General features: G+C 38.8%; 1 protein-coding gene across 2 annotated transcripts in view; it reads right to left on the reverse strand.

The window, feature by feature from the left end:
- LARGE1 (LARGE xylosyl- and glucuronyltransferase 1) overlaps nucleotides 1-18,786 on the reverse strand; it is a 405,761-nt gene that overhangs the window by 201,265 nt on the left and 185,710 nt on the right. For both annotated transcript variants that reach the window (XM_039353059.1, XM_039353060.1), the window contains exon 4: nucleotides 18,693-18,775. In XM_039353059.1, coding sequence (XP_039208993.1) covers nucleotides 18,693-18,775 — 83 coding nt within the window. The remainder of the gene's footprint in view (nucleotides 1-18,692; nucleotides 18,776-18,786) is intronic.

Here is an 18,786-nt window from a genome sequence, read left to right on the forward strand (position 1 = left end):
TTGTTCTGATTGATTGAATTTTATAAAAAAATACATTAATTTGAATATATTATATTATTTGAGGGAAATAGAGAGGGAGTTTCTAATGTTTTAATCTGAGTTATATATGTATGATTTTGTTTTTGGATGATTTTTTTTAATGAAAGTTTTTTATTTTTTCCATATAAACATTGTAAAAATAAGTATACAATACAATTTTAAGATAAAATAAACATTATTACGACCTGCGCACTCCCCCCAGGCCGTGTCCACCCTCTCTTAAAACATTCCCTACTTCCCTCCTCTTTCTCACCTCCCATCCTACTCTCTTCCCCTCCCCTTCTCCTCTCACTACCCTACTTACTCTCTACACTTGCCCACCTCTCATCCCTATCAAACCCATGAACGCAGCATAAGGGGAGTGCCCAGGCCGCACCCCTATAAGCAACCATTATCTATATTACACTTCCCCCCCCACATTTCCTCCCTCCCACCCCCAACCCCCCTCCCTTCACTCCCCAGAGCAGAATACAGGTTAATAATTAAAAGGATTTATAATAATAAGAAAAAAGAAAAGAAAAAGAAAAAAAAGAAAAAAGAAAAAAAATAATAATAAAAAAGGAAAAAAAATATCATACTTAACCTTTAACTCCAATAGCCTATAAGACAATTCTCTGTAATATTTACTATAATATTCATTCATAAAATAAGTGAAACTTTTTAGTTCCATACTTTTTCTGAATATAATCTATCCATCTTCTCCATACAGTGATATATCTTTCTTGTATGATCCTTTAAATAGGCAGAAATTTTTGCCATCTCTGCAAAACTAGATACTTTAAATACCCATTCTTCTAAAGTAGGCAAAGAATCTTTCTTCCAATATAAACCTATTAATAACCTTGCAGCAGTTAATAAATTCAACATCAAAATAGTTTCTTTATCATTTAAATCCACAAAGATACCCAATAAAAATAGTTGAGGAGTAAACTTTATCTTCCTTCTAAAAATCTTTTGAATGTTCCACCAAATCATAATCCAAAATGCCTTTACCTTTTTACAATTCCACCAAATATGAAAATATGTCGCATCTTTATTGCCACATCTCCAACATTTGGGCTGTATGTTAGGATACATACAAGATAATTTTTTAGGATCTAAATGCCATCTGTAAAACATTTTATAAAAATTTTCTCTCAAATTTTGAGCTTGTGTAAATTTAACATTTCTAGTCCAAACTGTCTCCCATAAATCCAATGAAATCGGTTCCTGTATATTTTGAGCCCATTTAATCATACAGTCTTTAACCAATTCTGTTTCCGAGTCTAACTCTAATAAAACATTGTAAATTCTTTTTATATGGGCCTGACTCTGATTTTTAATCTGAATAACCAATTGTTTATCTTCTAATGTTATTCCCTCTTTCTTATCTACAGTCCATCTATCCACTATTTGTAAGTATTGAAACCATGATTGTAGAGTATTTTCTTGCCTTAATACATCTAGGGATTTCAAATGCCAATTCGAACCAGACCAAATTAACAATTCTTTATACGAGATTTTATCGAAATTTGTCCCCTTAGAAATTCCCTCAATTGCATATCTGGGAATCCCCCAGGTAGGTATTTTATAATTCAATCTGTAATAATACTTTTTCCAAACACGAAGTAAGGCATTCCTCAAAATATGTAATTTAAAAATCCGATCAACTTTCTTATTGAAAATCAGGTATGCATGCCAACCATATATTAAGTCCCAACCTTCCAAAAACAGAATATCCTTATTTGTTAAGTTGAGCCAATCGCTTAACCAAGTTAAAGCGGCTGCATCATAATATAATTTCAAGTTGGGTGCCTTAAGTCCTCCTCTTTCTCGAGCATCCTGTAAAATCTTAAACTTAACCCTTGGTTTCTTTCCGGCCCATATAAAATTGTTGATACCCCTTTGCCATTCATCCAAATTTGCCTCTTTTTTTAAAATAGGTATCATCTGAAACAAAAAAAGGAACTTTGGTAGAACATTCATTTTTACAGCTGAAATTCTCCCCAACAATGACAATTGCAGTTTTTTCCAGTCTTTTAGGTCCTTTTGTACTTTTCCCCATAATGGTTCATAATTATTCTTATACAATTTTCCATTTGAAGCGGTTAAATATACTCCCAAATATTTAACCTTTTTTACCATCTGAAAACCTGTGGCTTTGACCAAACTTTCCCTATCCTTAACTAACATATTCTTAGATAATATCTTAGTCTTATAATTATTGACTTTAAAACCAGAGACATTCCCATACTGTGTTATAAGTTCTAATAAACAATCAATCGCTTGATTCGGTTGTTCCAAAATTAAGACCAAATCATCCGCAAAAGCCCGCAATTTATACTCATTCTTCCTTATCTTTACGCCCTTAACTACCTTTGATTCTCGAATCTGAATCAATAAAATTTCCAACGTTAAAACAAATAACAATGGGGATAATGGGCATCCTTGTCTTGTCCCTTTTTCAATATTAAAATTCTCAGTCAATCCCCCATTTACAACGATTTGTGCGGATTGTTGCTGATATATAGCTTTAAGTGCATGTAAAAAATTATCCCCAAAATTCATTTTCTCTACCAATGAAAATAGAAATTTCCAATCTAATTGATCAAAGGCTTTTTCAGCATCCAAAAAGATAAAAGCCACAGGAATCTGATTATTCTTATCCAAATATTCAATTAAATTTATAATTTGTCTAACGTTATATTTCATATATCGCCCTGTTATAAATCCTGCTTGGTCATTATGAATCAAGTCCTTCATAACCTGCATTAATCTGTTTGCCAAAATTTTTGTAAAAATCTTATAATCAATATTTAATAATGAAATTGGCCTATAATTCTTAGGCTCTGTAAGATCCTGATCTTCCTTTGGAATCAGTGATATAAAGGCTCTTTTCCAAGAAGTAGGCACTTGTGTACCCAACATAATACTATTAAAAAGTTCCTTTAGAGGCTCCATCATTTCTTCAGATAAAGTCTTATAATACCTCGAAGTCAATCCATCTGTTCCCGGAGATTTTCCAACCTTTAACTGCTTAATAGCTAAACCAATTTCCTCCATAGTAATTAATCTATTCATCCCATTTTGTTGTTCCTCTGAAAGTTTAGGAAAATGCACAGATTGTAAGTATTTGTCTATATCCACACCCTTTATGTTATCACTTGAATATAATTTTGTATAAAAATCTAAAAAACTCTTTTGGATCAAATTTTGCTGAAAAACCTCAGTACCTTTATATTTTACTTTCTCTATAATTCTAGCTTTCTGTTTCTTTCGTAACTGATAAGCCAACCACCTCCCAGGCTTATTCGCGTTACAGAAAGTATTATGTCTCATGTACGACAGATTAGTAGCCACCTGATCTGCCATCAACATATTAAATTGTTCCTTAAGCATCTTTATAGATACCTTTCAATTATTGTCAGTTGGATTAAGAACAAACTCTTGTTCTTTTAATTTAATCTCTTCTTCTATTTCTCTACGTCTTTTTAACCCTTTTCCCCTAAAAACTTTATTCAATTGAATCAAAATTCCCCTCATATATGCCTTACTGGCATCCCAAACCATGGATATTGATGTTCCCTTATTCATGTTTATAGCAAAAAAGTCCTTTAAATGCTCTTTACATTTTTGTACAAACTCTTCCCGAGTAAGCAAATTCTCATTCAATCTCCAGGGTCTTCTATTCCCATCTTCCAAATGTAATTCCATCCACACCGGACTGTGATCTGACAAAGTTCTGGGAAAAATTTTCACCTTCCTCACTCTAGAAAGAAGGTCACTGTGATCAAGAAAAAGTCAATTCTTGAAAATGATTGATGTCTATCCAAATAAAAAGTGAAATCTCTATCACTTGTATTCCTTTCTCGCCAAATATCAATAAGCTCCAATTCTTCTTTCAAATCAAAAAAAGTTTTAGGTAACCTAGTTTGGGTAAAAGTTTTAGAAGAGCTCCTTTTATCTATAGTTGAATCTAGAACCCTATTCCAGTCACCCATCAAGATTACAGATTTATAATCCAACTGGGATATCTTCCCATGCAAAAACTTATAAAATTGTTTCTGTTGCTGATTAGGAGCATATAATCCAACAATAAGAACTGTCAGAGTCCAATTATATTTCATCTTTAATTATCAAATATAGAAACTCCCAATTCTGCCATCTTTGGATTCTGCCATAAGAGGGAGAGAAGGGGGAGAACAAAGGGGCTTTATGGCCCTCACTTCCTTCAGTACACTTTAAAGAGCTGAATGCTGAATGTGTGTTTATTGTAACCTCGAAGCGTTAGCATACCAAAGGAGGGTATTTGCCTTTCATGTAGTTATCTGAAGTCTCCATCCAGACGGAAGAAAGAAGAAAGGGGGTGGAATTGTGATACTTGAAACTATCACTGGAAGGGGGGGTTGATTGGGTGGGACTAATGGGGAACCCCTTAAAACCTTGAATGGAAGAGCTTGAACCCCAAGTCCTGTCTAGCATGCCTGCAACCATTTTCTCTTAATAAAGGATTCCTGTTGGAAGAATTATTCCAAGAGTTCTGTCTTCTTAAGATGCAAAGTGGGGTGGGTCCTTACATTAGACAGGACTTGCAAAATTAATCCACCTGGAAGGGAGACCCTTGCCGGGGGATTTTGCAAAAAATTTACCATGTCAGACAATGGAGAAAGAGAGGGGGAAAACTCCCTGGAAAGAGAGCCGCTGACCCAGTTGGAACCTTGCCAGATGTTGGGATCTGAGAGGTCAGATTCCTCGGGAGAAGAAGTGGTGGAGACACAGGACCACAAGCCTCGCTGGTCGATGAACGTTGGAAAGAAAAGTGAGTGGAGAAAGGAATCAAGAAAGGTGACCCTGAGACGGGGGACCAAGCAACCAGAATGGAAGCAGGAGATGGAGAAATCCCTGCACGCAAGTGAAGAGGGAGGAAGCTGGGTACCGTACTCAGACTGGATCCTAGAGAAAGCTATTGACCTGATGAAGAGAACTCTCAGCTCCCTAGGAGAGGAGAATACTGAGCCCTACGGCCGCCCCAGTTCCTGGAGCCACAAAGGGAGAGACACAGAGGGGGACGTGGAACCTGCAACCCCAGGGACATCTACTGATCCAGGAGCCCCCACCCCCTACCGGACCACAGATGGCAATCTGGACGGAAGACACTACCACCCACAACGGAGGCACCGATCCATTCCAAGACGTCCACCGTTGGAGGTGAAATTCAAAGGGGAGCCAACACGCTTGGGGTTTTTCCTAACCCAAGTCCTCAGCTACATGGAGGAATATGGGCAGGACATTCCCAGCGACAAAGCCCGCATCCGGATCGTGCAATCTGCCCTGGATGGACCAGCTGCGGATTGGGTAGTGAACTTGCATGACTCCAATGCCCCAGAACTCAGTAACTTCAACCGTTTCATGTCCTCTTTGAGAAGACGATTTGAAGACCCCCTGGCTGATCGCAAAGCCCGTGAAAGAATAACAACGATGAGGCAAGGCAAACGCCCAGTGGCCGAGTATACACAAGAATTCAGGGCCATTGCCAGCAAACTGAATTGGCCAGAAGACATCCTCCTTGGCCATTTCAAAGACGGACTAAACTATGATCTATATGATGCTTGCCTGCCCCGAGGGGACCCACATCGACTTGAGGAATGGTACGTCTTGGCAGAGGAAGCAGAGATCGACATATTGAAGAGGCACCGCCGAAGAAAACAATGGAGCCGCCCCCCGCCTGAGCTGACACACCAACCGGTGAAATCATCGGATACAGCCAAGAAGCAAATGGGGTGTTTCAAGTGCGGAAGAGAAGGGCATCGAGCTGTAGAATGCCGCTCAAAGGCCCCCCAGCACAACCCAGACAGATCCCCAATCAACAAACCCAGAGAGTATTCAGCTAAGCCAAAAGAAACAGCCATGAGAATGATGGAAATTGCAGAAACCCCCACCTCTGCTCACCAAGGGGAAAGAACTCCAGCCTACACCACAGGGCCGGTGGATGCCTCAGATGACAGCTCGGAGGGCGAACCCCTGGTAAGTGGATGCATCACACCCATCTTCAAAACAGTGACTATATTAATCCCCCCCATGCCCGAAGCTGTGAAGGTGAAAGCCTTAATAGACTCTGGCTGCACCCGCTGCCTCATTAGCCCAACACTAGTGGGGAATCTGGGCATCCCATCCAGGAGACTGGAACAACCAATCTCATTTGGCCAGCTAGATGGATCCATAGCAGGGGGGGTGCCAGCTACCCTAGCCACTCTGCCAATACACCTCTCCCTGGGCAACCATGAAGAGGACTTAACGTTTGTGGTGACCCCAGGTATGGAATGCCCAATGATTCTAGGGATGGAATGGTTGAAAAAATGGAACCCCTGGGTAAATTGGAGGACGACAGAAATCAAATTCCCGAAGGGGGACCCTATGGACTTAAAACCCCAAGGGAGGCTACCAGAATCAAGAATAGAAAAAGCATCCATAGGAGAGGAAAAAAGATTAACAGAAATACCAGAGGAATATAGGGACCTTGCTGAAGTCTTCAGTGAGGAGAGGGCGAATGAGCTTCCCCCCCACCAACCCACAGACTGTACCATTGAATTCAAGCCTGGGGCAAAACTCCCGAAGCCCAGATTATACTCCATGAGTCCAAAGGAGAAGGAGGAAATGGAAAGATTTATAAAAAAAAACCTGGAGAGAGGTTTCATTGAGCCAGCCAAGCCTAAAGTGGCTGCCCCGGTCCTTTTTAGAGAGAAGAAGGATGGCTCTTTACGTTTATGCGTGGATTATAGGGCCCTGAATACAATCAGTGAAAGCAACCTATACCCTCTGCCCCTCATGAAAGACATGCTGTCACACCTATCGAAAGGGAAAATTTTTTCTAAACTAGACCTAAGGGAAGCTTACTATCGCGTGAGAATTAAGGAAGGGGACGAATGGAAGACTGCATTTAACTGCCCCATGGGGTGCTATCAATTCAAAGTCTTGCCATTTGGATTACAAGGGGGCCCTGCAGTCTTTATGCAATTAATCAATGACGTTCTAAGGGAGCACCTATTTAAGGGGGTCCTTGTTTACTTGGACGACATTCTTATCTTTACTGAAACAAAAGAAGAACACGTCAAACTTGTCAGAGCGGTTTTAAAGAAGCTGCGAGCCGCTCACCTATATGCCAAACTCTCAAAATGCGAATTCCACCAGGAAAGGATAGACTACCTAGGCTATCGCATATCCCCACAGGGCATTGAAATGGACCCAGAGAAGGTCAAAGCAGTACTAAATTGGGCACCACCCCGCACAAGAAAGCAACTACAAAGTTTCCTGGGCTTTGCAAATTTTTACCGCCAATTCATCCCCTCATTTGCACAGATAGCCTTGCCCCTCACTAACTTACTAAAAACGAAGGGAACATCCTCAGTAAAACCTAGCCAGCCACTAACATGGACAATGGAGTGCCAAGCAGCGTTTGAGAGACTAAAGAGACTTTTTTCTGCCGAACCAGTACTAAGGCACCCAGACATGGACAAGCCCTTCATAATACAGGCAGATGCAAGTGATGTGGCAGTGGGGGCTGTGCTATTACAAGAAAATGATGATGCAGTATTGCAACCCTGTGCATATACATCCAAGAAACTCACGGAAACAGAACAGCGCTGGCCCGTATGGGAGAAGGAGGCTTATGGGATACGTTGGGCATTACTCACGTGGCGACAGTTCCTGGAAGGCAACAAAATCCCCTTCCAGGTGTGGACTGATCACAAAAATTTAGAAGCCCTGAAAACTTCCAGGAAACTCAATCCCAAACAAGCCCGCTGGTCCCAGCATTTTCACCAATTCCAATTTAAGCTCAAACATTTACCAGGAAGAAAGAACTTCCTGGCAGATGCACTATCTCGCATGCCCCAATATAACAGCGCACGAACCACAGACTCTAGACCAATAATGGCAGAGTCACAACTGGCAGCACCAGTAACCACAAGAACCCAAGCCAAAATAAAACCACAACTGGACAGCCAAACTGGGATTGAATTCAGAAAAAGTTTGGAAACAGATGAATGGTTCCAGAAAAACAAACATGTGTGCACAATGAGAGACGGATTGCCTTGGGTAGGGGAAAAGTTATATATACCAACAACTCAAAGACTAACTTTCATGCACCTTTGCCATGACACAAAATCAGCAGGGCATTTTGGATTTGTAAAAACTTTACACTTAATTAAACGGCAATTTTGGTGGCCATCAATAAAAAAGGACATAGAAAGTTATGTTGCCAGCTGCCCAACCTGTGCATCAGCAAAGAGGTTGCAAGGGAAATCGCCAGGGCTATTACAAACAGTGGCAAGTCCCTCAGCCCCCTGGAGGGAAATAGCCATGGATTTTATAGTGGAATTGCCAGAAAGCAATGGGAATACTGTTATCTGGACAGTCACGGACCTATTTTCCAAACAGGTGCACTTTATCCCTTGCCAAAAAATTCCCACTGCAAAGGCCTTAGCAAAACTTTTCATCCAGCACATTTACAGATTGCACGGGGCACCCCCAACGCATCATCTCTGATAGGGGAGTGCAATTTACGTCTGCATTTTGGAAGGAATTTTTATCCCTCTTAGGGACCACTCAGGGATTGACATCTAGCCACCACCCTCAAGGGGATGGACAAGCGGAACGCTGCCAGTCGGTACTTGAGCAATATTTGAGATGTTTTTTAAATTTCCAACAGAGTGATTGGACGGACTTACTTCCTTTTGCAGAAGTTGCCTACAATAATGCAGTCCACTCCAGCACAGGCTACACTCCTTTTCAAATAGCCAACGGTCAAAGTTTCAACCCTATGCCAGAGTTAACCCCAAAAGAACCAACGATCCCTTCACTGAAAGAATGGATGGAAAACCTACAAAACACCTGGCCAATAGTCAGAAAATCACTAGATGAAGCTAGGCGGGCATACAAAGCACAAGCTGATAAAAAAAGGGTTGAGCCTACACCATTCATTATAGGAGAAATGGTGTACTTATCTACAAAATACCTAAAGTCCCTACAGCCCTGTAAAAAACTTGGACCAAAATATATAGGACCTTTTCCAATTAAAAGAATCATAAATCCAGTAACAGTAGAATTAGAATTACCCAAAAACCTCAGGCAAATACACCCAATTTTTCATTGCAGCTTGCTGAAAAGAGAGCATCAGTCACATCTACGGCCAAAAATCCCCCCACCACCACCTCCACTCATGGTGGAGGGTGAACAACACTTCGAAATAAAGGAAATCCTTGATTCTAGGAGATATCATGGGGCAACTCAGTACCTAGTTGCCTGGAAACACCTCCCTCCCTCACAAAATGAGTGGGTCCATAAACGTCATGTCAGAGCCCCGAAGCTATTGAAGAAGTTTCACACAGAGTATCCTAACAAGCCTGACTAAATTTTATACTGTGTTTTCTTTCAGGTGGATCTCTCTTATTGTTAAGAGGGGCCGGATGTCAGAATCCAATTATATTTCATCTTTAATTATCAAATATAGAAACTCCCAATTCTGCCATCTTTGGATTCTGCCATAAGAGGGAGAGAAGGGGGAGAACAAAGGGGCTTTATGGCCCTCACTTCCTTCAGTACACTTCAAAGAGCTGAATGCTGAATGTGTGTTTATTGTAACCTCGAAGCGTTAGCATACCAAAGGAGGGTATTTGCCTTTCATGTAGTTATCTGAAGTCTCCATCCAGACGGAAGAAAGAAGAAAGGGGGTGGAATTGTGATACTTGAAACTATCACTGGAAGGGGGGTTGATTGGGTGGGACTACTGGGGAACCCCTTAAAACCTTGAATGGAAGAGCTTGAACCCCAAGTCCTGTCTAGCATGCCTGCAACCATTTTCTCTTAATAAAGGATTCCTGTTGGAAGAATTATTCCAAGAGTTCTGTCTTCTTAAGATGCAAAGTGGGGTGGGTCCTTACAAGAACTTTTTTACCTTGTAATGATAATTCCACAAAAAGATATCTTCCTTCAGAGTCAGTCTCAATTAATTTAGATGGAAAAATTTTCTTCACGTAAATTACCACTCCCCCTTTTTTCCCTGGAGCTGGAGCAATGAAATGTGAACCCAAACGAGGATTCATCAAAAGTTTGGAGTCCTTTAAAGTTATATGAGTCTCTTGCAGACATATCAAATCATTGTTGTGTTGTTTCAAATAATGGAAAACCTTTCTTCGTTTCTGTGGCACATTTAAGCCATTAACATTCCAGGTCAGGAGCCTGGCCATCTCCACCGGCCTGGAGCCTCTGGAGCATGGCCTGCAGATCCACTGTCGAAGATCTTTTGGGTCTTGCCCCTCCCACAGGCTCTGTAATAACCATGCCTTCAACTTTATTTCCACTCTTCTGCTGCTGCTCTTTTTCTTAACGTTTATGGGCAGCTCATGTCATCCTTTGTTCTTTTATCTCAAAATTCTGTATAACTTGTTCCATAACCATCATTGATGAGGCTCCTGCCATAACAGGCTCTTCCATTATCCTTGTTTGTGGGGGTGAAGACGATCTTGCCTTTAAAATAGAATGATAAAAATCTCTTGCCTTCAGAACTGTAGTTAATCTATGACGTATCCCCTCATAAATCACTATTATTCCTCTTGGAATCTCCCATCTAAACTGGATTTGACAATGCTTTAACTCATCAGACAGAAAAGCAAAATCTTTTCTGCCTCTTAAAATTTTGAGAGGTATTTCTTTTCAAATTATCACATCTTGATCTGCAATTTGAAACTTTTGTTTGTAAAAAGCCTGTATAATTTCATTACGAGTAAATCTTCTAGAAAAGTAGATGACCATGTCTCTTGGTAAGTTTCTCTGTCTAGCAACCCGTGAGTTGACTCTAAAAATTTTTTCTATCTCATTCCCGATTATTTCAGGCCTCCAGCCCAGATTAAGAGCGATATCTTTCACAATAAGCATCTTTAAGTCCTCCTGTGGATTCTTGGATGATTGATTACCCCTCACCACGTTGTTTCTCAAGCACCTTGTAAAAATAAAAAAAAATCAATAAAACTTGTTTTTTTTTTTTTTTTTAAAAAAGGATGGATGTGAAGAGAGGTTGGGAATAATAGAATGATAGGTGATAAGGTTAATCTGAGCTCTACAAGGAAAGTTCATTATTCCTAAAATTATGGGCAAGGATGTGTCATCTGCTATATAGGAACAGACTTTTTTCCTAATGATCTGGACAGGCAAGGAAGGTATTCTATGATCCCATTGAACAGTAAGTTACCCTTCGCACAGAGTACACCAAGGCACATAGTATGAGCAATAAACAGGATGAATTAGAAATTCAAGTAAATGAAAGTAGATATGGTATTGTTGCCATTACGGAAACTTGGTGGGATGAAACCCACAAATGGAACATACAGCTAGAGGGATTTAAATTATTTAAAAGAAACAGACCAAATAAAAGAGGAGATGGAGTTCCACTACATATAAGAAATAACTACATCTTTATAGAAATAGAGCACAACAATGATGTAAACTGTTTTGAATGTGTTTGGGTCAATATAAAAGGAGGGGGGGAAATGACATTCCCATAGGTATATACTATAGGCCACCCACCAAACAGAGGAAATAGATGAACTTTCTGCTAGTCAGTTAACTAAGTATGTAGGAAGCACATTTCAATAATAATGGGGGACTTTAATTACCCTGACATCAATTGGGAAGAACCAAGTGGAAGATCAAAAAGGTTTCTGACAAACCTAGCAGACAACTTTGTCTCCCAAAAAGTAGAAAAGGGAACTAGGGGATCAGCTATAGTGGATTTAATTCTCACTAACAGAGATGAAATAACAGAAGATATTGAACTAACAGGAACCTTGGGGGGGGAGTGATCATGCAATATTGAAATTCAACATTATGCAAGCACAAACAATAGAACATAGTCAAACCTGGACTTTAAGAGAGCTAATTTTAATAAATTTAGAGCTTGGAAGGATTCCATGGATGAGAATCATCAAAGGGAAAACAACTCAAGAAGCTTGGGAAATTTTGAAAAGTGAGGGGCCTCACAAACCATTTGAATAGAAGCAAGAAGATGTTTCTATGGGAATATAATGAAAAGAGGTAAAATCTAAGCCATGAAATTACTTTAAATTTTGGACTCTAGTACAGATAACATATAGATCTGCCTCTGATTTCCATAATTAATGTTGGTGGTGCTGTGGTTGTGCAGTGGTTAGAATGCAGTACTGTAGGCTAACTCACTGCTCACTCCAGAAGTTTGATTCTAAACTGTTCAAGGTTGACTCCGCCTTCCATCCTTCCGAAGTCAGTAAAATGAGGACCCAGACTGTTTTAGGCAATATGCCGCCTCTGTAAACTGCTTAGAGAGGGCTGTAAAGCACTATGAAGTGGTATATAGGTCTAAGTGCTATTTCTATTATTAGAATGGTGAAAAGCCATGAAAACTCTAGTCAAGAATTCTTAGAAAGTATTAGAACAGTGGTTCTCAACCTTTTTAATGCCGCGACCCCCCAACTGGTCATACGTCGAGGACTACTCAACCGGTCGTAAGTCGAGGACTACTCAACTGGTGCAGCACCGTTTGCAGAATGGGACTTTTGGCGGGCTCAGCAGGGCAGATACAGCCTGGACAATTCCTATTGGCTTTTGAAAGCCAATAGAATTAGACTCTATTCAAGAGAGTCTATTCTATTGGCTTTCAAAAGCCAATAGAATAAAAGGGAGTAGCACAGCTAAGGAAAAGGGGGAAAAATGGCGGACTGCATTGTTTGGCGACCCCCGTGAAATGGTCGTTCGACCCCAAATGGGGTCCCAACCCACAGGTTGAGAACCACTGTATTAGAAGATTTTACTTATGGGCACGGTATTTCTAATTGTTGAACATATTTAGGCAAAATAGCCTCTCTGCTCACAATATAAACACAGTCTTTGCTCATCCATATGATTTTTTTCTTCCTCAAAGAGACAAAGACTGACCTCTCCAATTATGCCTGTTATGGTTCCGGCTAATGAAACACTTCAAAGAACTTCCAGGCATTTATTTTCCTAAAAGTCATTGATTGGTACAAAATGTCGGCACAGGCATAACGGAGGCTTATGCTAAGATCTAAGTTCTCTTCCTCTGAGCAGTTAAACTATCAGCATGTTCCCCCCCTAAATTAGCTGTCATATATCACATTATCCAATTAGTGTGAAGGTCAAAGGTTTCCTTCCTCTTTCTTTCCCGGGCTTTACCCCCACCCCCCCTTCTGCTCTGTATTAACCCCATAAACCAGACAGTTCTGCATATTGTCAAAGCAAGAATATACAATATTTGCAGCGTTGACATCGCCATTTCCTCCTCCATTACTTTAATGGAGCATAGTTTAGTGAGCATAAGAGCATAGAATACTGTATAGGATATTTCATCTCCTATTGCTAGTGCTTCAAGGTGCACCCAGACTTAGCATGTCTATATTCAAGCCATTCATCTGTTCTAGGACTCATCTGAATTAGTATGTTTGGTCTCCAAAAGCCAGATACAGAATATTTGGAGATGGCATGGCATTACTAGAGTGGATGGGTTAAAATATCTGTTCAACACTTGAAGTGCTTCAAAAATTTAAGAGATAAAATGAGTACCTTATGCCTCAAAGTTAAGTAACTTCATTTGGTTCTCCCAAAGTTTTGTATTTATCCAAAATTAGCTATTTTCCAGAAATTTGCAAGAGGGCTCAAAAAGAACCAAATGCATTTTTTGAGTGGCCTCATGCTCATTCCTGTGAAAGCCTGGAGAGAATTTCATGGGTCTCCTGTTTTTGCAGGGCAAAATAATGTGAAGAAAACCCAGAGCTTTGTGCAATATTCTCCTATTCTTCGGATTACTTACATTAACATATGAGTATTGCTAAAAAGAATTAAGATTTTTTTTTAATCTATGAAATTACCTAAAGCACATCTACTTAGTGGAAAAGTAATGTATACTTTCTAAAAGCAATATAACCACAAGCCAAATAGTAGCAAGAATAAAATAAATCTGTCAAAGCTCTAAGACTCAAACAAAGCATTCCTTTGGAGCCAATTCATAAAATAACTTGGACATCACTTTTCTAATGGTGAACCAAAGTGACCAAGTTGCTTTGCTGTGCAGAACGTCTGGCAAGTCCTGCGGAAAATGTGTCACTTTGCCTTATCAGGATCACTTTCCATTAAAAGACCAAGAATTCCCAATACAGTATTTCTTGGCAATTTTTGTTGTTTTGACAGTATATAGCTGCCAGATAAATAACAAAATAAACAAATAAATGACAGTCTGTAAAGTTAAATGGGTATCTATGAGAGTAAAGCTTGAATAAAAGCTTGAAAATGTGGATTTTAAGTGAAACAGTTCAGAATTAAGCTTTAAAGTTAAGACCTTAACTTTAAAAATAATTAAGACTTTAAAAATAGAAGGAAGGTTACTGTTGACATAAATACCTATCTTCCTTTCCCTACTTTATCTTTTGTAAAATCTCGATCTCAGCATGTATTATTATGAACTTGTTGGAATATTCATGAACAGGAAGAGTCATGTGGTAAGTCAGCCAATGGGAAGAAAGTGCTACTGAGTCTGTGCAAAAAAAAGAGTATTGAGTTAGGAGCTGGATTTCCAGTCTAAAGTTTTGTCTCTGGTCTCTCTCTGTAAGAAGCCTTCATTAAGCTATGTTGCTGTAAAGAAGTATTGTAAATATTTTTATATAAATATAAAGTTATTCGAATCAGCTAAATGCAGTCAACTGTGAGAGCTTCTGATTTATTTTTTCACCAATAGAGAAATTTAAAATTCTCTAACAGAACTCCTCCATGTAGATAACCCCTTGTCACCGTGTGTGTGTGTGTGTGTGTGTGTGTATTCGGTTAAGCATTATTCTGGATGTATATCACCTGAAAGTATACCCAAGCCAGACAGGTCTCAATTAAGCAGCTAGACTAAGAGCATCCACAAACCCATTAACCGTGATGAGGCAACAGAAAAAGAATTCCATACCAGATCGGTTGTTGCCCAGAGTAACCAGCCTGCAGCAGTTGTTGTCCCTGGGCAGCTGTCAAAAAGTGAGTTACCGGGTTGGAGAAAGACCTGGCAACCTACTCCGCAAAAAACTCATTAAGAAAATTCTACAGAAAGGGTCTCAAACATGTCAGATAGGGTGGAACATTTGATAAAGAAAATCCAAGAAGAAAGTAAGAATTTTGGTCTCTTTCTGAACATCAAAAAGCTCATGACCACTGCACGGAAGGGAAACATCAAAATAGAAATTGACAGTGAAGAGACAGAACCTGTGGGAAAATCCACTTTCCCAGGACCATAGAGAGCTCAAAGTGGTGAATGCACACAGAAATAAAACATCAGGTTGCACTGGGTCGCACAGCAATGATGAACATGAGCCAGATATAGAAAAGCAAGGAAATGAGCCTGGCAAAACTAAACATAGGTTAGTTCACTCTATTGTGTTTCCTGTGGTTACCTATGGTTGTGAAAGTTGAACCTTGAAAAAGGAAGACAGGAAGAAAATCGATTGATTGAGCGGTGGTGAAGGGAAAAGTCTCATGAGTAGTCCTTGGACAGCAAAGTTGACTAACAAGCAAGTACTGGAACGCATAACACCAGACATGTCACCAGAAGGCAAAATCAAGAAACTGTCTCATTTCCTTTGGCCATATCATGCAAGGGAATTCACTGGAGAAAGCAATTATATTTAGAAGAGTTAGCAGTAAAAGAGAACCAGAAAGAACATGGTGGCTGGAGAGTATCAAAGCTGACACTAGCAAAGCATAGAAAAACTCAACAAAATTGGAAGATATTGAGACCTGGCCCATAGAATCGCCAAGAGTCAGATACGACTGACTCATTATTATGAAGAGAGTACAAACCAATAAAGTTAATAACTTTATTGTTGTGAATCTTTTCAATAAAAACTGTACATAGGAATTGTCTCATCTGCTACCATCACTATGAACTCAGAACACTACCCTTCCTATTAGATGCTGATATACTGAAATACTATACTTTTTTCTTAGAACTGACCCTGGCTAGGACTGATCTTCACTTATAATATAACACAACTATAACGTTCTAAGAATAGTAATTCAATCTGCAATGTAGCTTTAAGATCAACCAATGCAGGCTTTAGACAAACAGGAAGAAATTCTGTTTCAAAGACATTAGCCAGGTTTTGATACTCAAAAGGCAGATTTTCTTTCAAAATAAAGGTAGCCTTCTAAAGCAAGTTCAGACATGTATGATGTATCTTCTCTTCATTCATAACAATTATCATAAATCAAGGACTATAATATTTAATATAATTTCATACTATGTTTTAAAAGACCATTTAGAGATTGAGTGTCCTTACTAAATGAAAATATATGTTGTGTATATTGTATATGCACAGTTACTCTATGGTAGGAGCAACCACATTCTAGGTTCAAATGGCAAAGTAGTCACAGAGTCTTCTTTGTAAAGACTCAGTCACATGGATCAGTTTTAAAAAGACTTTAATTAAAAATGAGTTCTTAAACTCGCAAGGATATTTCTTTCAGTTAAATATTTTTTGATAATGCTATTTAATAAAAACTCTAATAAAAGTGTTTTAGAAAAACTTGACAGCTCTAAATATAATATGTATGGAGATTTTTCAACAAACCATGATATGCTCAGTACCTAAATATATAGCACAGCGGCTCCCAACCATTTCTATATCCCGCACCCCTAGAATGCTTCTGATATATTCTCACACCCCTTACAAAAGTTCGAAATAATGGCAACAAATTATGCATATACATTATAATTTTGAAAACCCAAGTTTTCGAACCCCCTGGAATATCATCTCGCACCTCCAGTTGGGAACCCCTGGTATAGCACAAACGAACAAACAGAAAGCATCATATTGAAAGAAAAAGGGGGAATATATTTTTTCTTTAAATCTATTGCTTATAAATTATTTTCTTTTCATTTATCTTCATCACTGTATTGGGACTATTAATCAGAAAGATTAATGAAATGTTTAAAATCAGACAAATCAGAAAAAGCAGAAAGAATGCTGTTAATCTGAAAATACCTACATTTTCCTTTTGAAATATTTCACATGTTAGTAAGCTCTTTGATGTTCATGAATCATGACAACATCTAAGAGTTAAAGAGCAGAGCTTTCACTATTTTTCCTCACTCTGATTGTAAAGACCAAGTCAGTCTAGTCACTTTAAAATAAAAGTTATTTACCTCTTCTTCTTTCTTTAGCCTGATACATAACTGAATTATGTGGAAGTTTTGTGACTGCCCTACTCAAAGAGGAGGATGAGACCTCTCTGAGCCAATTTCTACAATAGCATTACAATAAAATTATACTTCAGTCAACCTCCAAACAATCATTTTTGAGGGCAACACTAATTTAATTGTTTGTGGAAGATCTACCAGAATGTTTAATTCATGATTTGCATCTGACAACCCTTTGGTGCACAGAATGTCCTTCCTTCCTTCCTTCCTTCCTTCCTTCCTTCCTTCCTTCCTTCCTTCCTTCCTTCCTTCCTTCCTTCCTTCCTTCCTTTCCTTCCTTCCCTGTAACCTTAATTATTTCCAAGACAAGTGCTGATGGTAAAATAACTACTCCCAGATAATGGAAATCAATGATCTGTACTGTACTTTAGAGATTGAAGGATTAGATTTTAGTTAAAAAAAGAACCCTTTAAAAATGTTTTGCAATTTAAGGTAAAACAAAACAAAATCAAATCAAATTTAGTTTGAGTAGGAAAAAGTCCGCATAAATAGGTACTGGATTTTATTTTATTTTGATTCAAAAATGTTTAATTTATAAATTTAACTTGTAATTTAAAATTGTAACTACAGTTTTAATTCAGTGTGGAAAATCTGAGCCTATGGAATGAACAAAAGTAATTTCTGCTTCCCTTTTCTGTGAGATTTTTTTTTTCCTTTGCTATCTAACTCATCTAAGAACTAACCTGCTAAGCTTTTTGAAATCTTTTTGACAAAGATTTGCAGCCAGCATTCACTAACTTAATGAAGGCATTACCAAGGGGGGAAAACCACATCTCCACCAGCACTGGTAGAGCAAGGTCCTGTATAGTCAGGTAATGAAACATCCACATGCAAGCAACCAAACTCAGAGAGCACCAAGGACTACACAGTTCAACCCTGAATGTTTGAGATCAGTAAAAACTCTCTAGATATTATCACTTAGCTGTGCTGGTTTCCACAGTTCTCCCACTTCAAATCCATGCTTTTAACTCATTAAAAATAAACCTAAAGAAAAACTTGGGCACATTTCTGATAAAATCATAGTCTTTTAAAAAACCCAGGAAGAAATTTAAAATAGTGACAAGTTAGGAATAGGTTGGAAGCAGAGAAGCTTAAGGAATGAGGAGATTACTTTCTAAAAGCAAAGTTTTCATAACCATTAGTCACATTTTTTAATGGTTGGATGAGTGCATCATTATTAAATTCTGTGCATGTTGACAGAAATTTAGAGGAGCCAGTACAAAGCAACATAATTTGGTAAGAAATATATTTTACATACTATGTAGTTTTAAATGTTTTAAAAGAAGCAAGCTATCTAGCTAGATTCTGGTACACTGACCATCATTTCTACTATGAAGAATCAAAGGCACATTGTATCATTTCTACAAAAAAAGCATGAAGCAAGATAAAGAGGCTTTACCTATGAAACAAGACTGATTTGACGAGAGTGACGACATCCCGACTGGCATTGTATCCAGCGCATACAATGGCGACGTGGATTGTCTAAAAAGACA

Source organism: Crotalus tigris, unplaced genomic scaffold, assembly GCF_016545835.1.
Source record: "Crotalus tigris isolate CLP2741 ecotype Arizona unplaced genomic scaffold, ASM1654583v1 scf7180000018491.14276545383:2951260, whole genome shotgun sequence".
In the NCBI taxonomy this organism is placed as follows: Eukaryota; Metazoa; Chordata; class Lepidosauria; order Squamata; family Viperidae; genus Crotalus; species Crotalus tigris.